At 41.5% G+C, this 22,009-nt stretch overlaps 1 protein-coding gene across 3 annotated transcripts in view; it reads right to left on the bottom strand.

Moving 5' to 3' along the window:
* Window positions 1-22,009, bottom strand: part of SIN3A (SIN3 transcription regulator family member A) — a 70,503-nt gene that overhangs the window by 6,859 nt on the left and 41,635 nt on the right. For all 3 annotated transcript variants that reach the window (XM_041744062.1, XM_041744061.1, XM_041744063.1), the window contains 6 exons: window positions 21,098-21,281; window positions 18,897-19,470; window positions 15,976-16,145; window positions 12,043-12,216; window positions 5,541-5,633; window positions 4,654-4,748 (listed from right to left, as the gene is read on the bottom strand). In XM_041744062.1, the coding sequence (XP_041599996.1) occupies window positions 4,654-4,748; window positions 5,541-5,633; window positions 12,043-12,216; window positions 15,976-16,145; window positions 18,897-19,470; window positions 21,098-21,281 (1,290 nt within the window). The remainder of the gene's footprint in view (window positions 1-4,653; window positions 4,749-5,540; window positions 5,634-12,042; window positions 12,217-15,975; window positions 16,146-18,896; window positions 19,471-21,097; window positions 21,282-22,009) is intronic.

Raw genomic sequence — 22,009 nt, 5'->3', positions numbered from 1 at the left:
GTCTCTGCCCTCCTCTCTGTGTGTCTCTCTTGAATAAATAAAATCTTAAAAAAAAAAAAATTCTCTCTTCCCCCTGCCCCTGCCTATGCATGCAATCCCTCTTGCCCTGTAAAATAAATCTTTTAAAAAGCTGTATTACCTGATATAATCCACATAAACAAAAGCTTTTTGGACTATTCAGTCTCTAAGAATATAAGGGATCTCAAGGCCAAAAAGACCTGAGAACCTCAGCTATAACAGCTGTAAGGCAAATTATTAGAAACCAAAGTTGTAGGGTAAAAGTCCCATACCTTTTAACTGCCCTGGCCCCAGAATGATTCTATCAATTTATATATATTTCCCTCAGAGAATATCAAAGTGACTTCCTAGCCTGCACCCTCTACAACACAGGTTATAAATCTTTTAAAAACTTGGCCAACCTGGGGAGAAACACATGATATGTTTATTGTACAATTCCATAAGGCCGCAGACTAAGTCTGTTTTGTTGAAGAGAGGCCTGGCATGGAACAGCTGCTCAAAGCCTGCTGAATGAATCAAAGAATGAAGAGACTGGTGGGACCCTTCTGTTCACACCCCTTTCCATGTTCTGATTAGGGCTCAATCTAGTAATAGCACAGATCTTCCTTGACTTTGGGTTTACATCTCGATAAGAAGTTGAAAATACTGTAGGTCAAAAATGCATTTGATAAACCTAACCTACTGAAGGAACATCACAGCTTAGCCCAGCCTACTTTAAAGTGCTCAGAACACTTACGTTAGCCTACAATGGGGCAAGATGATCTAACACAAAGCCTATTTTATGATCAAGTGTTGCAGATCTCATGTAATCTGTCGACTACTGTATGGAAAATGGAAACAAAGTGGTTGTGTGGATACAGAACTGTTTTACGTGTATCAGTTCTGGACCCCCGATCATGAGGCTGACTGGGAGTTGCAGCTCCTGCCCAGAATCACAAGAGGATCATACCACAAATCACTAGCCTACAAAAAGACCCAATTCAAAATTCGAAGTGTGATTTCTAGTGAGTGTGTATTGTTTTTGCATCAAAGTCCAGAAATCATTTAAGTCAAACTACTGTAAGTGTGGGACTGTCCATATTGGAGTAATACCTTCCCGGAAAGGTAAGACATGAGATTTCAATTCCAAGCTTTTGGGAAGGAAGAAAGCCACCTTACTAGAGCAAAACCTCTTTTCTACTTTTGAAACTCCTTTTTCATCCTCAGATAAAGGACCAACAATAGGCTAGGCTTTGCCTTTAAATAGGAAGGAAAGTTTTAAAATTCTGTGAAGTGAATATAGCAAACCTAAGACTGTTATCTTTTGTGGGTTTTTTCCTATTATCTTCAAAAGAGAGCTATATTTTGTTTTTAAAAAGTTAATTCTAATATAGTTAACGTACAGTATTGTAGTAGTTACAGATATACAATATAGTGATTCAACACTTTCATCATGACAAGTGCTTTCTTTAATCCCCATCACCTATACCACCCAACCCCCTACTTCCCTCCCCTTTGGTGACCATCAGTTTGTTCTCTGTTGTTTTTATTTATTTTTTATTTATTAATTATACACACACACACACACACAGAGAGAGAGAGAGAGAGAGAGAGAGAGAGAGGCAGAGACACAGGAGGAGGGAGAAGCAGGTTCCATGCCGGGAGCCAAATGTGGGAATAGATCCCGGGACTCTAGGATCACGCTCTGGGCCAAAGGCGGGCGCTAAACCACTGAGCCACCCAGGGATCCCCTGTTCTCTATTGTTAAACGAGTGTTTCTTATCTTTTTTTCCCCTTTGCTGGTTTCTTAAATTCCACATATAAGTGAAATCCTATGGTATTTATCTTTCTCTTATTTCACTTAGCATAATACTCTAGCTCCACCCATATTGTTGCAAACGTCAAGATTTCATTCTTTCTTATGGCTGAATAATACTCCATTTTATCTATCTCCATCTCACACATCTTCCTTATCCAGTCATCTATCAATAACACTTAGGATGCTTCCATATCTTGGCTGTTGCAGATAATGCCACTATAAACATAGGAGTGCATGTATCCCTCTGACCTACTGTTTTTGTATTCTTTGGGTAAATACCCAGTAGTATGATCACAGGGTAGCTCTATTTTTTAACTTTTAGAGGAACCTCCATACTGTTTTACTGTTTTCCACAGTAGCTACACCAATTTGCATTGCCACCAACAGTGCAAGAGGGTTCCTTTTTCTCCACATCCTTGCCAGCATGAGGTGTTTATGTTGTTAACCATTCTGAAGGTGTAAGGCAATATCTCATTACAATTTTGATTTGCATTTCCCCGAGGATTAGTGATGTTGAGCATTTTTTCATACTTCATTTGGCCATCTGTAGGCCTTCCTTGAAGCAATGTCTGTTCATGTCTTCTCCCCGCCCCCCCCCTTTTTAAAAATTTGAGAGAGAGTGTACATTCATGCATGAAAGGGGTGGGAAGGAGGGGGAAGGAGAGAGACAAATCTCAAGCTGATTCCCCACTAAGAGTGGAGCCAGATGCAGGGCTTGATTTCATGACCTGAGCCGAAATCAAGAGTTGGATGCTTTACTGACTGAGCCACCAGGCACCCCTGCCATTTTTAACTGGATTATTTGTGTTAGAGGGTGTTGAGTTGTTTAAGTTTTCTATGTATTTTGGATACTAACCCTTTATCAGATATGTCATTTGCAAATCTCCCATTCTGTAGGATGCTTTTTAGTTTTGTTGATTATTTCCTTCACTGTGCAGAGCTTTTTATTTTGATGAAGTCCCAATAGTTTACTTTTCTTTTGTTTCCCTTGCCTCGGGAGATTTATCTAGAAAAATGTTGCTACAGCTGATGTCAAAGAAATTACTGCTTGTGTTCTCTTCTAGGATTTTTTAAAATTTTTATTTATTTATTATAGTCACACAGAGAGAGAGAGAGAGAGAGAGAGAGAGGCAGAGACATAGGCAGAGGGAGAAGCAGGCTCCATGCACCGGGAGCCCGACGTGGGATTCGATCCCGGGTCTCCAGGATCGCGCCCTGGGCCAAAGGCAGGCGCCAAACCACTGTGCCACCCAGGGATCCCCTCTTCTAGGATTTTTATAGTTTCAGGTCTCACATGTAGGTCTTTAAAATCCATTTTAAATTTATTTTTGTATATGGTGTAAGAGAGTGGTCCAGTTTCATTCTTTTGCATGTAGGTGACTAGTTTTCCCAGCACCATTTGTTGAAAAGACTGTATATTCTCTTCCTGCTTTGTCAAAGATTGACCACATAAATCGTGGGTTTATTGCTAGATTTTCCATTCTGTTCTACTGATCTATATGCCAATTTCTGTGCCAGTACCATACAGTTTTGATTACTACGGCTTTGTAATACACTTTGAAGTCTAGAGTCATGATACCTCCCAGCTTTGCTTTCCTTTTTCAAGACTGTTTGGCTATTCAGAGTCTTTTGTGGTTCCATACAGATTTTAGGATTATTTGTTCTAGGTCTATGAAAAATGCTGTATTTTGATAAGGATTGCATTAAATGCATAGATTGCATTGGTAGTATAGACATTACAATATTTCTTCTTCCAATCCATGAGCATGGAATGTCTTTCCACTTCTTTGTGTCTTCTGCAATTTTTGTCATCAATGTTTTATAGTTTTCAGAGTATGAGTCTTTCACCTCTTTGGTTACATTTATTCCTAGTTATCTTACTATTTTTGGTAAGATTGCTATCTTTTGAAAGGTCTGCTTTAAAGATTGTTGCTTGGCTGGGTTCTGGAATCCTGGATTTTGGGAGAGGTACCACCATTCCCTAAGCAATAAAAGTGGATCACTGTATCTAAACTATTCACATAAATATATGGTTTAATCTGAAAATTTGCTTTCTGGGAGTCTAGAATTTTGTATGTGCTAGGGAGAGAATGCCTACATGACTATCACCCAATAAAAAACCCTGGCACTGAATCTCCTAATGAGCTTCCCTGGTAGACATTTTATTTATTTTATTTTAAAGATTTTATTTATTTATTCTTAAGAGACAGACTGAGGGAGGAGAAGCAGGCTCCATGCAAAGAACCTGATGTGGGACTCAATCCTGGGACTCCAGGATCATGCCCTGAGCCAAAGGCAGATGCTCAACCACTGAGCCACACAGGCATCCCTGGTAGACAGCATTTTAACATATTGTCATAATTTGTTGCTGGGAGGAATTAAGAGCATCCCATGTGGCTGCAATGGGAGAGGACTCTTGGAAACTTACATCTGGCTTCCTCTTTGTCACAGACGCCTTTTCCCCCTGTTGATTTAGCTCTGTATTCTTTCACTGTAATAAATCATCACTGTGAGTATGACTACATGCTGAGTCCTGTGAGTCTCTTCTTAGTGAATCATCAAAGTTTGGAGACTGACACACACTCCTAACCAATATAGGAAAGTTACTGCTGATTCTCAAAACTCTGGATTCTCCGATGCTTTGGCACATGATCCAAGGTAAGCGTATGTTATAACAGCCACAGAAACCTTGAATTAGTGTCCTCAGTGACCTTGCTATTCAGCAGACAGAAGAGCCAATTGAGTAAGCAAAAACCAAGGATCTGAAAGTCATTTAACTTTCTGTTCCTCAACGCTGTGCAAGTATATACTGCCAATATGTGACTCAGTTCACTCACCTTGGGAGAAATACTGGTTTCCGTGCCAGATGCTCACGAAGCTCAGGAGAGGTAGTATCAGAATTCATGTATCGCTCCACATAGTCTGACCAACGCTAGGATTATAAACACAAAATGGGAATGGAGAAAGCGAACAGAAACTGGACTCCATCCTCCTTAGGAAGTCTAGCAAGCTCTAGGACTAAAATGTCAGAAACCTTTATATTTTAACATCAAAAATATCTTTCCATAATAACATGCTGTTACCCGGTACTGACCCACAGCTTTAAAATCCTGTTAGGTAACAAAACTCAAAGTTTGTCTGAGATACTTAAAAGTTACCAAAAGTCAGAAAGGGGTAGAGACTGGCTCACTGACAAGTTTTATTTCCCCACAGAGGGTTTTGTTAAAGAATAAACAATGGCAAATGTCTGAAAATCAGTATCTTTCACATTAAAATCTGGATTTCTGGCATCTGAAAAATATTTTTCAAAGAGTTGGCAACTAGGAGTCAATATTCCCACAGAACAACAATCTCCCTTCCATATCCCCTCAATATCCCACACATGGCTTGCATCTCTCATTAACATTGATATTGGGCAGATGATACCTCTTTTGTTGTTTCTTATACTTTAGAAGAAAAATAGAAAGGCTGCCAACCATGAGATGTCCTGATAGATGGCTTTCCTGATGGCTAAATAAGACTGCCATGAACCCTAAATATATACCACCAGGCAGCCCGTCCCTTCCGTTGAACACATGGCTGGAATGGCCTGCACTTTAAACATCAGGTTCTGACTCTTAACATGCCTGAGGCTGTCTTGGCCTTCTAGAAGACCATCAACTAGGCAGTCTCAGGATATGACAGCTCTCTAAGCACACAGTTTCTGCAATATACTTGTCCATACCTCTGCTTCTACAGGGTCATCTGAGTTTTCCTCTTCTGTATCCAAGAGCTCAATGGTCAGCTGAACCTGGCCCTGGCTCTGAATAAACATAAGCTGCAAATAAGGAAGCAGAGTGTAAACAAAAGATCATCTCCAAAGCTATAAACTAGCCGCTCAAGGGTTGGGAGGTAGGGAGGCAATAAAGTTATAAAACTTCACTTTAACTGAAGAGATGAGGCAGGTACTCCAAAGTTTAGGAGGCAGGTTATAAAAAGGCAAAGTCCAATCTTGCTACCAGCACAATGAAAGGTTAGAGCAAAAAGCACCATTTCATGCTTCATACCCCTTGCATTAGCTGAAGCAATAATCAATTTAAGAGTGTTTTAAACTTGTTTTGTTCATTGGAAAGAAATATGGCATAAAGCCAGGACCATAAAATGTCAATGCCATTTCACCCAATAATTCCATTTCTGGAACTTTTTTTTTTTTAAAAGATTTATTTATTTATTCATGAGAGACACAGACAGAGAGAGAGGCAGAGACACAGGCAGAGGGAGAAGCAGGCTCCATGCAGGGAGCCCGATGTGGGACTCGATCGCGGGACTCCAGGATCACACCCTGGGCCGAAGGCAGGCACCAAACCGCTGAGCCACCCAGGGATCTCCCCATTTCTGGAACTTAATACAAAAACGTTAACAAGCCGATAGCATGAAAGAAAAGAGAGGAGAAGAAAAGGAAAGAAGGAAAGAAAGAAAAGGAAACTTCTTATGCCAAAGTGAAGTGAAAAACATCAAACCCAACCAAGAGCATCAATCAATTCTACTGCTATGAAGACTACCACGCAAGGCAGTGCCTGGCTCACTTGGTAGACCATGTGACTCTTGATATCCTGGTTGTATGTTTGAGCCCCATGTTAGGTGTAGAGATTACTTAAAAATAAAATCTTAAAATAAAATAATAAAATAATAAAATAAAATAATGAAATAAAATACCCAAGGCATCACATCCACTATGGTGTAAGGAACACAAAGCATCAATATATTAACAAGTGATCTGCTGTAATAGTATCAATCATATTTGAAGTTCTTATAATTCTGAGTTCTAACATTATTTGTATGATTTCCTAAAAAATTCATATGTAAAAGCAATACACTGATTAAAGGCAAAAACAAGTCATGCTTTGCATAAAAGAACTATTAAATGGTGGTGGCACATGAGACCTCTGTCAGAATCCCAAGATTCTCAATGCCCTTATCCTAACAGCTTACTGCAGACAAGATCACTGTCCCGATCACATGCAGAAGATCAGAAGGAAGCTTGAGAATCATGTATTTCAACCTGCTTCATTTTACACAGGGAAAAATCTAAAATTCAGAGTTCTCACTTTTCAAGGCCACATGGTCAATATGTTAATCGGACTAGAAGCCAGTTCTTCCAGAGAAGCTTTAAAAATTCCTACATGCCAGTAAAATTTAAAACATGAAAAGAACATAAAACATGTAACGTAAGTACAAACAAGTTACTTCCAAAACAGATTTGAAAATAACTGTCTCAGGGCACCTGGGTGGCTCTGGGGCTGAATGTCTTTGGCTGTATTTGGCTTAGGGCATGATCCCGGAGTCCTGGGATCAAGTCCCACATCGGGCTCCCCATAGGGAGCCTGCTTGTGTCTCTGCTTCTGGGTGTCTCAGGAAGGAAGGAAGGAAGGCAGGCAGGCATGCAGAGAGAGAGAAAGAGAAGAGAAGAGAAGAAAAAAGAGAAAAGAAAAGAAACAAAACTGTCCCTAAACATTTGCTCCCTACCCGATCTAGGATGACCTAGAGTGTCAAGATTTATCCTATTGCTTAAGGAAATCAATTTTTAAAGTGATACTGATCATCTCCTCTCTACTTAAAATGCAACTTAATTTCACCTCCAAAAGGCTCCTCCAAAAGGCTCCTCCACCTGTCACCTGGCTTGTTAGGCCCTTTAACATGTGTTTACCCTGGCTCTCCCAATTTTGCAAGCACTCCCCTAGTCTTGACTAGTTTCATTACTTGACTGCACACAACCATCACCCAAATGGTAACTGCCACCAGTTGTGAACACACCTCCTATTCTTCATACTCCTCTTTACTCAGTGCTACCAAACTGATCTTCCTGAAAGTTCAAATCCAGTGGGATGGGCAGCCCAGGTGGCTCAGCAGTTTAGCGCCACCTTTGGCCCAGGACGTGATCCTGGAGACCTGGGATGGAGTCCCATGTCCGGCTCCCTGCATGGAGCCTGCTTCTCCCTCTGCCTGTGTCTCTGCCTCTCTCTCTCTGCCTCTCATGAATAAATAAAATCTTAAAAAAAGAAAAAAAAAAGGAATATAAACAGGTATTATTTATATTAAAACTAAGGTAACTACCAAGGTACATTCTAGAGACATGGACAGTACACTATGGGAATAAACAATTGCTTCTCACTGAGTTGAGAATGATTTCACACATCACTCAAGTGACACTCAGGTGGTCACTGAAGGATAGAGGGGAAGTCCAATAAATTTCAGAGAAACTACACCAGAGAAAGCCCTATTTTTAGAAGTATACAAAAAGAGCTATACACCCCTCCCAAACACAGGGTGAAGGATATGAATAAGCAATATACAGAAAAGGAAACAGAAATGGTCAATGGTAGAGAATGGAGAAATATGAATTAGAATAACGTGCCACCCAAAGGGTCAAAATACAAAAGTTTGATAACACCGGTGTTGACTAAGGATGGGGAAATAAATGCTCTTACGAAAGTACATCCTAGGGGAGCGTAGGGGGCTTGCTCAGTTGAGCATCAGGCTCTGGATTTCACTCAGATCATGATCTCAGGGTCAGGAAATAGAGCCCTGCATCAAGAGAATTTCTCTCTCCCTCTGCTCTTGCCCCTGCTTGCATACTCTCTCTCAAAACAAAAACAAGTACATAAAATCTTTAAAAAAAGAAAAGTGCACACTAGTGTATATAGCCTGTGGCTGTAGAGAGTGAAATAGCGGTCTCCATTAAAATGTAACATTCAAGGGGATCCCCCGGTGGCTCAGTGGTTTAGCACCTGTGTTCGGCCCAGCGCGTGATCCTAGAGTCCTGGGATCGAGTCCCATATGGAGCCTGCTTCTCCCTCTCCCTCTGTCTCTGTCTCTTATAAGTAAATTAAAAAAAATTTTTTTTAATGTAACATTCAGGGGCACTTGGCTAGTTCAGTTGGTGGAGAAGCGTGTGACTTGTGATCTCAAGGTTATGAGTTCAAGCCCCATGTTGGGTATGGAGCTTAAAACAACGATTAAAAGAATATATGTCTATATATTTATTTATTTAAAATTTAATATACACACATCCTTTCTTTTTTTTTAATTTATTTATGATAGGCACACAGTGAGAGAGAGAGAGGCAGAGACACAGGCAGAGGGAGAAGCAGGCTCCACGCACCGGGAGCCTGATGTGGGACTCGATCCCGGGCCTCCAGGATTGCGCCCTGGGCCAAAGGCAGGCGCCAAACTGCTGTGCCACCCAGGGATCCCCTACACACATCCTTTCACCCTGTGATTTCATTTGTCTCTACCTCAAATACTACTAACACATGTACACTAGGATATAAGCACTAGGATGCAGCACTATTTGAGAAAGTAAATGATGGGAATTGTTTAAATGTTCACCCTGAAGGGAATGATCTTTATTTGGGGGGGGGGGGGGGGGGGCGCAAATGGCGGGAGGGATAGAGGAAGAGAGAGAATTAAGCAGATGTGGTGTCTGACATGGGGCTCAATTTCACGAGCCCAAGATCATGTCCTGAACCAAAATCAAGCAAGACTCAAATGCCTAATTGAAATTAAAAAAAAAAAAAAAAAATTGCCTAATTGAGCCACTCGGATGTCCTTGGAATGATTTTTTTTATAACGATGGTATATTTTTAAATTATGGTACATTCTTACTCTTAAGTATGACAAAGCAGTTGAAAAAAAGGGCTGGACCTATATAAACCAAAACAGAAATTCTGAGCCATACTAAGTGAAAAAAGCATGATATAGAATCTGCAGCCTAATATTTATTTCCACATATACACATGTATGTATGTAAAGGCACAGAAGAAGGTCTGAATGGATACACATATGGGACCGCCTGGGTGGCTGAGTGGTTGAGTGTGTCTGCCTTCAGCCCAGGGTGTGATCCTGGGGTCCCGGGATAGAGTCCCACATCGGGTTCCCTGCATGGAGCCTGCTTCTCTCTCTGCCTGTGGCTCTGCCTCTCTCTCTCTTTCTCTGTGTCTCTCATGAATAAATAAAACCTTAAAAAAAATGAATGTATACACAGTTAAACATAACTGAGTTTTTAAAAAGCAGTATACAAAGGACACCTGGGTGGCTCAGTAGTTGAGCATCTGCCTTTGGCTCACGTCATGATCCTGGGTCCTGGGATTGAGTCCTGCATCGGGCTACCTATGGGGAGCTTGCTTCTCCCTCTGCCTGTGTCTCTGCATCTGTGTCTCTCATGAATAAATAAATAAAATCTTAAATAAATTAATTAAATAAAAAGCAGTGTAGGATGTACACAGAAACAAAATGAAGAGGAGGCTGGGGCTCAGGGGTGGGCAGGAGTTCTGAAGGGCTACTTATGCTTAGCTTAATGTTAATAGTATCGAATTTTGTTTTCCATGTGAACATTTTAAAGGATCACTGATGTGACATAATTTTTCTGCTTACTAAGACTTTGTACATGCTATTCCCTGTGCCAGTCTAAAAACTATTTTTTTTTTTTTTAAAGATTTTATTTACTTATTCATGAGACAGAGAGAAAGAGAGGCAGAGACACAAGCAGAGGGAGAAGCAGGCTCCACGCAGGGAGCCTGATGTGGGACTCGATTCCGGGTCTCCGGGATCATGCCCTGAGCTGAACGCAGACACTCAACCACTGAGACACCCAGGCATCCCCTGAAAACTACTCTTATCCATAGGGTGAGTCTACCCATTCCTTCATCAGCCTTCACCACACAATGTAATGCATTGTTAAGTCATTGTGGGTGGGGATGGTAATTCTGCTCACCACCAAACAACACACAGTAAACTTCTAACAAACACTTTCAGAACCCTGAAGAAAAAACACAACAAAACCCTGATAAGCTTAGGAAATGTCTTCTGTACTGCAAACAGTATAAGTGATGGATTAGAAACTAAAGAAATAGGGGATCCCTGGGTGGCTCAGCAGTTTGGTGCCTGCCTTCAGCCCAGGGCGTGATCCTGGAGACCTGGGGATCGAGTCCCGCGTCGGGCTCCTTGCATGGAGCCTGCTTCTCCCTCTGCCTGTGTCTCTGCTGCCCCACCCCCCTGTGTCTCTCATGAATAAATAAATAAAATCTTAAAAAAAAAAAAAAAAAGAAAAGAAAAAGAAACTAAAGAAATAGCTAAAAGCCAAAGCAGGCAACTAAGTAGACGATTTGGGGTCAGATCATTTAAGTACATGTGAAATATCCAGTAAGGATATATTAGTTCTCTGTTTGGTCAACTACAAACCTTATTCTGGGCCACTGGAACCCATCCTTATGTAAATATATACCAGTTTTGTTCAATCACATATATTCATTACACAGCTGTAATCATAGTACCCATAGTTTTGTATCCTTTTATTTACTTCAGTATTTTTATAATTTATACTTAACTGTTAAGGGCTGCAAAATATGCTACCTGGTATTCACACAATAGGCTTCTATTAAAAAAATAAAGGCTGCTATTAATCATTCCCACAGCCGGTCGGACATCTAGGTTGTTCCCAACTATTTGTTTTTAGTAACTAGTAATGACAGCAAAGTAATGGTGAAAAATGGAAACAACCTAAATGCCCAACAAGGCAGTCCTAATTTTCTATAAAATATCAAATAGTCATGAAGAGATGGAAATCCAGGTATTGTTAATTGAGCAAAATAACTTAGACCATTTTGCTCAGTATACCCTCTTTCAAATCCTATAAAAACACAGAAAAGCCTAAAAATGTCATTAGTAATTATTTCTGGGAAGCACTATGGGTGATAATTTTTTTCTTTTTTCTCCATTTTCTCTCTTTCTTACAATGATCATGGATTACATGTATTAGCATTTTTATTTATTTAAGTATTTTTTTTTTAAGTAATCTCCACCTCCAGTGTGGGGCTCGAACTTATGACCCCGACCGACATCAAGAGTTACATGCTCTTCTGAATGAGCCAGCCAGGTGCCCCTCTGTATTAACATTTTTAAACCAAACATTATAATATTCACAAAGCATTATACTATAACAAAATATTCAAAGAGAAAAAGGCAGAATACAAAATTATAAAAGGCAAGAAAATAACAGGCTTCCCATGGAGAATTCCACTTTTCCATGTTTTTCATTCCCTCCAGTGAGCTCACATGAACTCTAAGGAATTCCAGGAGCAGAATCACTGGATCAAAGTATGCTGGTATGGCTTTGATTTCTCATGGAGATAGTTCCAACAACTTATACTGTCACCAGTATGGTCCTTGTCTACACGAGTAACTCTCACCTTAAAGCAATTCTCATCTGACATGAGTTGCTCAGCCTTCCGCTGATATGTTGATTCCAGGAGACTCCTGGAAGTCTGCGTGTTCAGCTGGCCTCCGGTGGCCCCATTATTGTTTTCAGCCAGATAAAGGTCAGTCACCTGCACACAGATCTCATCACTCACGATGTGCTGCAGCTGGAATCAAGCAAAGGCAAATCATCAGTGAACCAAGAAAATACTTCTCCCTCTCAGACACTCACCCTTCCTTTGATAGTTTCGGTTATTCAGCTCAGTTTTTCGGTTGGTTATTTTAGAAAATGAAATCACACAAAACCAGTATTTTATATTCTTGGAGAATAACTAAGCCTAAATCTTCAACAGTATCACTGGTCCATGAGTAAAGCTTTCCTATCTGTTTAAAAGCAAAACCACAGGCAGCTCATGTTAGTGTGCTGATTAAAGTTCTAAGGAACTGTAAAAAATTTTTTTACGTGAAAGAAAATTCTCATAGTTTCCTGTTTTTATGGTGCCTTTTTTTTTTTTTTTTTTGCCATTTACAGCTTGCTTTTATACACATTCTCATTTGATCTACACAACTACCCTGGGAAGAGTGCCCTGTTACACAGAAGACAAATTTCCATTTTGGATGAGAACACTCACTGTGTGCCAAGGTGAGGGCAGGGCCCCTGGAGAACCATGAAAGATAGATCCGTGTCTATCTATATTCCCAACCCAAGTACAAAATCTGAAACTCACTAGGTATTTAAGAATTGGATGTTAAATCACTTACCCAGGGGTTCTCAGCTGAAGGAACAGAGTTAGGACTAAGCTTCCTGACCCCTAGGCCAATACTCTTTTTAATATATTGCTTATTTTTCTGCATCTGATAATATCGTACTTAAATTGTAAACGTTAACTGACTCACATTCAACACAAGTCAGTCACGACTGACTGTTGTTAATTATTGCGACTATGTTCTTAACTATCTGATGACTAGAAAGTTGAACCTTTTAGAGTTTCCATTCTCATAGGTTACGACTATTTCTATTACGGAATAAAAATTCCTTCAAATGAAACTTTACTCATAAAAATGCCAGAGAATGTAAAAAATATATACAAGAAAGCAAAATGTTAACTGCAATATCAATGTCTATTTTACTTTAAAATTCTCAAAAACCACTAAGCCATTCTATTTTTAGGAAGATACATCCTTTTTGAAGTGCTAGTAACTATGACAACTACTTATTTTTAACATTTAAAAAAGTCTTAAATGACAAGTATGTGTATTTGTAGATAAATGGACACAGTACAAGGTCAGAAGGGTGGCTGATCTGACAGTGGTAGAAAGGCCAGCAACTGGAGATGGTTAAATTACAATTAGTCCAGACAATGGGTTCTAATGCAGCCATTAAAATAATGCCTATGATAACATATGCCTGGTAACATAGGAAAAAGCTTAAGATATAGTGTTTAAGGGGAGGGGTTGGGCGGGGGGAAGCAGTGTAAAAAAAGTGTATCTAAAGCATGGTCCCTACCCTGTAAACACTTCTGCTTAAGACCTTCTTGCTGAAATGGACCATGCCACTGTCCCCATCCACCCCCCTTAGATATGTGGCCCCTCCTAGAGTCTTTGAAAAGGGCAGCCCCATAAAATCAGAGACAACTGGACAGTGCATGCTCCCAAGCAAGGCTGCTCAGATTCTCTCTCCTGCTGATTTGAAATGATATAATGAATGTGTTCAGTAGACTTTTTACAGAGGAACATCTAGATGGAAAGGTCAAACAATGCTGAGGCCACTGGCACTGCCATGGCAAGCCAAAGCCCCAGGGGGCTAGAGTAGCCTTGGGTATGTAGCCAAACTTCCATCTACAGAGAGAAGAATGAGAATGAAGCAGATTTCCAGAAAGAGGGCATGTGAGAGAGGAAAAAAAAACCTTCCCAGTCTAATCCCTACATTATCCATTTTCTGAGTTTTATACTGGACATCTGTGAGACCGCCTGTTAAGACAAATCCCTATTAAACTACAGTTGATCCTTGAACAACGTGAGGGTTAAGGGCACTAAACCTCCACATAGTCAAAAATCTGCATATAACTTTTGACTCCCTAAAAACCTAACTACAATAGCCTACTAGTGACTGATAAGCCTTACTGATAACATAAACAGTGAAATATTAAGTATGTTACGTGTATTATAAATATTTTTATAATAAAGCTAGAAAGTACTATTAATAAGGAAAATATATTTCCAGTGCTGCGCTATATCTGAAAAGAATCCACATGTAAGCGGACCAGCACAATTCAAAGCCCTGTTGTTCAACTATCAACTGTACTCTGGAAAAGGTAAATATATGGCTTGACCTTGAAATATATGTTCTACCTCCAGTCGGCAATGAACTCTGGGAGAATATCAATCAAGATGAGAATGAGAGAAGATATGCCTCCAATCGAGGAGTTAAGATGCAAAGCATGAACATATGTTCTAAAAACACTGGGTGGCAGGGATGCCTAGGTGGCTTTCAGTTAAGTGTCTAACTCTTGATTTTGGCTCAGAATGTGATCGCATGGTTGTGGGATCAATCCCTGACTCGGGCTCCATGATGTGTGGAGTCTACTTAAGATTCTCTCTCCCTCTGCCCTTCGTGTGTGTGTCTAAAATAAATAAATAAAATCTTAAAAAAAAGAGACACTGTATTTGGGTTTCTGAACAAAACCAGTTTTTTAAAAAAAGATTAGATGTTATGTATTACTCAAAATCATAACCAGGAGCTTCTAATAAATGGATTAATTGAAATAAATAAATAAATGGATTAATTGTATCTTATTGTTTATAAACCTGTATTTGGTTTTTGAAAAAGTTAATTTTACTGGATTTTTACAGCTGCTATGCTGGCAGTAGGAAAGACTATTTCTAGCTATAGCAGCAGCACACTTAGAGCCACGAGTCCTTCCAAACTCAAGGCAAAAAAGCCTGCATACTTTGCAAAGAATTCCATATTTTACTCCAAGAAAACACTGAGCAACAAGTTTTTTCCCCCACAGTGGCAATGAGGACTCTCAAAGTTTTCTTCGTCCGGGGGCTCAGTCGGTTAAATGTCTACCTTTGGCGCAGGTCATAATCCCGGGTTCCTGGGATTGAGCCCTGCCTCCGTCTCCCTGCTCAGCAGGCAGTCTGCTTCTCTCTCTGCCTCTGCCCCTCCCCCCTGCTCATGCTCTCTGTCAGATAAATAAAATCTTAAAAAATAAAATTTTCTTTGTCAAGTTTTCACACTTTAAAGTGACACATCAATAATACATTATGATCCTTTCTGAAATTCAGAACTCAAGGCAAAAAGAGTGGAAACCTGACTACGTATTTGCTGTTAAAATGATCATTGCTTTAAAGAACGTATTTACAAACTCACAGGGTGGCTACAGGCACAAACCACAAAATCAACCACAAATCTAAGTCCAGTGAAACCTCAGATAAAGAGGTAGACACAGTACTATAAAAGATGTTGTATGAAACCCTTCCTGCAAAAAAGAACTTCAAATATTAAATGAGGAAAGCACACAGAATTACCAACACCTACAGAAGTGGAAGCGTTACCGGGGAGAGTTCCCCGCTGGGAGATAAGGTTAGGGGCTGGGCCAGCACCAATGCACGCTCTACGGGTAGGCAGCAGGGACGAGGTGACGCCTTGGGTCGGCGGTGGGCTCATGCAACTGTGAGGGCCTACCGAGCAGAGCAAAGGAGTCAATTTAGCGGCTGAAGTACTCCCACTCTGTTAACAGGACAGATCCGACATCACGTTGACCTCCCCCTTGCCTCAAGAGCCGGATGTCCATAAACACCATTGTGTGAGCAAACTGCCCTTTTTCCTCCAACAGAAATCTTGCCTTTTCTCTTTCCTTCATCCATTTTGAGGTAAGTACTTCTTCCCTCACCAAACCCAGCCTCCACTGTGCCCTCACCTGTCTGACAATGCTCTGGATTAGTTTGTCCATGGTGAAGGCAATGTAGGCGTGAATGGTGAACATCTCTCTCAGAGAATCTTCGTACTGTGACGAGTCTATGTTGCCATCTAGCAGGCTCCGCACCATGTCCAGGAAAGCTGGGTAATAATCTTCTACGTCAACATCCACTGTGGGAGAGATGGGAGAGGTGAGGCCTTACGCTGCTCGAGAAGGTCAGAGGAGAGGGCAGGGCAAGATCCTGCAGCTGGCCTAAAGAGCAACTGCAAGAACAAGCCCTAGGTATTCAAACACACACACTCAATCTGCCGTAGGCAGTGATGAAATCTGACAGGTGGCTACAATGGCCAGTGCGGTCTCTCAGACAAGAGTGACCCTGTAACTTTAATAGGGGCTGTAACGCTGTGTCCGTGCCAAAAAGACACATCGTTACGGTACCGTGGGGCTCTGCTTGACAGGAGAGCAGAACATCCCAGGGAAGAAGTTTCTTCATAAAGTTGCTGGCTCTCCTGCTGAGAGGAACCTGCCCTCCCAGCCTGCAGAGAGCATTCCTCACATGGGTCACTTGCTCATAAAGCTATTTCAATGAAGCATAAAGTGCAGATGAGAAAAGGCAGACAGCACCACACTCCAGCCCTGGGAAACCTCTCAGGAACAGAGAAATAGGAACCCAAATTAAATCCCCTATGAATAATGAAGTAATCTACATTTGTCAAAGTCCTTCTGTTTAAAAATGGATTCCCAACGTTGTACTTCACAAATTACATTAAATGATCTGTACTTGCTGCACATGAATCACTTCAACCAGCAGCTAGAATCTTATCAGTTGTTAAACATTTGGCAACTAGCAGAGTGCAAAAGGAAGCATGAAAGGACTCTGCCTTTGCTTCTCTAAGAAGTATTTACTGATCTCTGGTGCTGGCAATCAAGACGGGGGCATGACGGGGCCACTGGGTATTGGTTATATTTGATCCAGGTACAGGTTACACAGGTGAGTTCACTTTGTAAAAATTCACTGAGCTATACAATTTGGATTTGTATATTTTTCTGTACGTATGTTGCACCTTAAGAAAAAGTTCACTAGGGGTGCCTGGGTGGCTCTGGGGGCTGAGCGTCTGCCTCTGGCTCAGGGCATGACCCCAGGGTCCTGGGATCGAGTCCTGCATCAGGCTCCCTGCAAGAAGCCTGCTTCTTCCTCTGCCTGTGTCTCTGCCCCTCTCTGTGTGTCTCTCATGAATAAATAAAATCTTAAAAAAAAAAAAAAAGTTCACTCAGCGAGGGGTGCCAGGGTGGTCCACTCAGTTAAGCGTCTGCCTTCAGCTCAGGTCATGATCCCAGAGTTCTGGGGTGGAGCCCCATGTTGGGCTACCTGCTCAGCAGGGAGTCTGCTTCAGAACTCAAGGCAAAAAGAGTTCTGAAAAGCAAAAGCTAAGTCCATCTCCATTTATCTCAAGTTTGATGAGTTCATCAAGGACATACAAAATGCTTTAAAAGCAACCGGCTTAACTTCCATCAGAGTATCACCTGTTCAGACCCCATAGCAAAGGCACGGGCTGTGCTACTTAGACAGATGCCCTTGTGCCAGAATAAAGCTAGGAGCTTTAAGCCAGACTTGAGCGCACGAGCTATAATCAGTGCAAGGCTTGGTGTCACTGTTCAAGACCCAACAATGTAAGCCTCAAATCAGGTTGAGTCAGTGGTCAAGACAGGATTAATAAGCCATTTGCTCTCATTTCTACATAAGCAGATGGAACCACCATCCTGAGATCCAAAAGTTGTCTCTCTCAGGTTAGGATTATCAAAATAAAGGCTTTTAACATTAATATCCAGTGTCACTAGCTCTTCAGCAGATAGGAAGTTAGGGCCACACATGGGTTTTCTTATATCAGCAACTGTTTTAAACAGTTTTTTTAAAAAAAAGATAATCCAGGGGCACCTGGGTGGCTCAATGGTTTAGTGCCAGCCTTTAGCCCCGGGCCTGATCCTGGAGCCCCGGGGATCGAGTCCCACATCGGTCTCCCTGCATAGAGCCTGCTTCTCCCTCTGCCTGTGTCTCTTCCTCTCTCTGTGTGTCTTTTGTGAATAAATAAAATCTAAATAAATAATAAAATAAAATAAAGTAAAATAAAATAATCCACTCCACAGACTGGCTGTTTCTTCTATGGCACAGAAGAAAGGCTCCATGAAAAAAGTTTTTGGCTCACAGCTCAAACACGTAATTTATATTATCTAGAAGTAGAAGCAGGCAACAGAGAATTAGAATTATGTAAAGCATGTAGTGGCTTCCTCAGTTTGCATTTATTTTCCTTTTCCTCTGCTATCTTCATTCTTGTCCTGTCTGATCTGCTCTCTCACACCATCTCTTGACTTCCAATCTCCTTTCCATAAACTATTTCTATTTATTAAGAGCCATGGACTCCAGTGGCTAAAGTTGCCCAAACATATCTAAGAAAATCTGCATCTGTTAGGCATGAACTAGGAATTTATGTTCTGTCATGAAGCAGAAAGGACTGTGACATTTGAGTCCCACCCTGTCCTTGAATACACTCTGCAAAACACCAAAGATCTGCCATTTGGGAAACTGATGACAACTGCCAGCCCCTCCCCAAGTGTCCATGGTAGCAGCCACTGAACGTCCATGATCCTAACACTGCACAGGGTGCTGCATACTTTCCCCAACTCCCCCAACAAACCCACAAAGTATAAAGGAGCACCTCCATTTTATAGGCACACAGGATGGGGAGCTGAAGTAAGGTCACACACCCAGTCAATTGCCAAGCTAGGATCTGAACCCTGGTCAGGCTCTTAGGCCTGCCTGCTCATGCTCTATATGTCTAAAAGAAAGCAGTCTCGAGTCTAATTCGGCTCTGAGGGCCCCCAATTCCTCACATTGTCAGAAACCAAGAGCCTAAGCCACTCACTAGGTTCTTTGAGACGCAGCTGGATGGCAGGGCTGTCGCTCTTGTCTCGTTTTATGCCCAGCACTTCCCGTTCCCACTCTCTCTCTCGGTTTTCTTCTTCAATTTGCCGTTCAGCTTGGGAACAAATCCGCAAGAGCCGCAAGCAGAGGATCTGGTGCAGTCGCATAAAGATATACCAGTTGTTATTAACATAGAAGAGGTTGTACACTTCATCCATCCCTCGTAACTTCTGAGCTGCTGTGTTACTAAACAGTAACTTGGACTTTGGGGGACTGCCCCCAACACCATTGTGCTTCTTAGCTGCCCCTGTGGCTTCATCTACATCCATCTCTTCTTCTTCCTCTTCCTCCACATCTGAGAGATCACCTCTCTGAGCAAAGAGCAGATCTGGAATGAAGTGATGCATAATTTGCTTGATTTTATACTTGTCCTCCTTCTGAATGCCTGTCTGCCTCTTCACGTGGTGGATAATCAAAGCAGCAGCATCTTCCAGAATCTGTTTGTCTTCATATGCAAGTGAGAGGTGCGGGCCAATAGGTACACCAGCATTGTCTTCTGTAGCCTGCTCTTGCCTCTAATAGGAGAGAGACGCAAAGTATTATATGACATATCTCCAGCAACAACAAACAGACCTACGAGATGGCGCCAGCAGTACATGCCATTATCAACCATAGTGGCAACTGTTTTCTAATCTGAAACTTGCAGAAACAGATCTAGATAATGTGGGAGGTGTGGTTTAACACCGTAATTAGTGGTTCTTCTAGATTGTGAAGACTTACTGGGGACAATCGGACAAAATTGGGACCATCTTTTAAAATTCTGTATTAGTGGGGAGGCATGGGTGGCTCAGCAGTTTAGCGCCTGCCTTTGGCTCAGGGCATTATCCTGGAGACCTGGGATCGGGTCCCGTGTTGGGCTCCCTGCATGGAGCCTCCTTCTCTCTCTGTTTCTCATGAATAAATAAATAAAACCTTTAAAAATAAATAAATGAAATAAAATTCTGTATCAGTATTTATGGATATGGAGGATACAACATGAGGCCTACGACTTGAGGTCTATAATCTTGGGTGAGGGCCACTGGGGTAACTCAGTGGTTGAGCATCTGGCCTTTGGCTCAGGTTGCAATCCTGGGGTCCTGGGATCGAGTCCCGCATCAGGCTCTCTATGGGGAGCCTGCTTCTCCCTCTACCAATGTCTCTGCCTCTCTCTGTGTCTCTCATTAATAAATAAATAAAATCTTAAAAAAAAAAAAAAAAAAAGAAGAATCTGGGGTAGGGGTGTGGAAGGTGACAGATTTAAAACAATTGGCAAAATAGAGATGCTTATTTAAGCTTATAGAAGAGCTCATTTTACTACTCTCTCCCCTTTCACGTATGTTTGACATTTTCATGATAAAAAACATTATTTTACTTTATTTTATTTACTTTTTTAAAAGATTATTTATTTATTTATTCATAGAGACACACACAGACACACACAGAGAGAGAGAGAGAGAGGGAGAGAGAGAGAGAGGCAGAGACACAGGCAGAGGGAGAAGCAGGCTCCATGCAGGGAACCTGACATGGGACTGGATCCCAGGTCTCCAGGATCATGCCCTAGGCTGCAGGCGGCGCTAAACCGCTGTGCCACCGGGGCTGTCCAAAAACATTTTTTTTAAACTCAAGATCACATAACTTTTAGGAATTCTCGATCATACTATATTTATGTGTCTCTCTATCCCCACCCCATGACTGTGAGCTTGTCCAAGAAAGCAGGATTAATTTCTTAATCATCTCTGTACCCTGACTCCCAGTACTATATACACTCCTGGTAAGCATCCTGAATAAACAACGATTAGAAAGTGTCTGGAGATTAATGATAAGTGTTTCAGTTGTGGGAAGTTGAGAGGAGCTACGTGAATGGAGACAAGGTATCATTTTGAGGGAAACAGACGGGAAGACAAGTGGAGGAGGGAGGCAGCAGGCACAGACGAAGCCAGGATAGTAAACTGGGAAACTAGTAAAGCAGCTTAGGAATAAAGGTGAGGCTTAGATTTAAAATGTGGAATCAGGAATAGAAAGAAGTCTGTGACAGTTTTGAAGCAAGAATCACCTTGTCTCGGAGGGTCTTCTTTCATATAACAAAGATAATTTCCAGGAATCAAAGCCAGGCTGAACATAAAGACTGGGGTCCTCTCACAGATAGAGAAACTTCCCACTCACCTCATCATAGATGCTCTCAATCTCGTTGAGTAAGCTCTTTGACCTCAGGACCTTGGTGTCGTTCTGTTTAAAGTTGATGCCCTGGTGGTCCAAAGACTTCAAGTAGTATTTCTCATTTTGCTCTCTCCACACCTTGTTAAATCCTCTCTGAGCTTCTCGCCATTCTTCCTCTTTCATCTTCAATCTGGTGAGGGGTGGGGGGTGTGGAAACGACAAGACATGGGAATTCGGATGTGGGAGTTCTAAGGGAGGGAGTTAAACTCTTTGGATTTGAATCCTGGCTCTGCCATACTAGACTCTCTTTCCTTATTGGGAAAATAGGGATGACAGCGCCTACTCTCTAAGGGTTTCCAAGTGGGAAATGTGTCAGACTTACTTTCTTTCAAAAGTCAAAAGATACAACAGGTCTGTCAAAATTATCGGCAACTTGAGATACTGTTACTCAAATTGTTATATTGTTATTCAATCCAGGCTTGAACTGTTACATGAGGAAATTACTCCTCCAGGACTTATTTAGGGGAAGTGATTTGTCCCAAAGTCAGAAATCTTACCTTGAATAGTTATTTCTCAATATCATTCCACCCAATACCCTTAAAAGGGGGTTTACTTTCTTGGCCGGCTAAAACAAGCACATCTCTTTGCTGCAGGACTGCTAAGAATGTTCACTATGCTAATATAAATGCGGAAGTCCAAGAGCAAAGAACTTGCACAGTAATGCTCCTTTGCACACAATTTGGGAATTTCTGATGGTAACAACAGATCTTAACACTCTAGAAGTGTAGAGGAGAGTAAAATCAAAACCAGCACTAGAACTGAAGAATATCCTAAGTCTCAAAGCCAAAGTTAAATGCTGCTGGCATGGCAAGAAGAGGAAAAGCCTGTGCCAGCTCTTGAGCGAAATCTGGGGAGGAA

Source organism: Vulpes lagopus, chromosome 2 (assembly GCF_018345385.1).
Source record: "Vulpes lagopus strain Blue_001 chromosome 2, ASM1834538v1, whole genome shotgun sequence".
In the NCBI taxonomy this organism is placed as follows: domain Eukaryota; kingdom Metazoa; phylum Chordata; class Mammalia; order Carnivora; family Canidae; genus Vulpes; species Vulpes lagopus.
The sequence above is the reverse complement of the archived record's forward strand: the minus strand, read 5'-3'. Positions and strand labels throughout refer to the sequence as shown.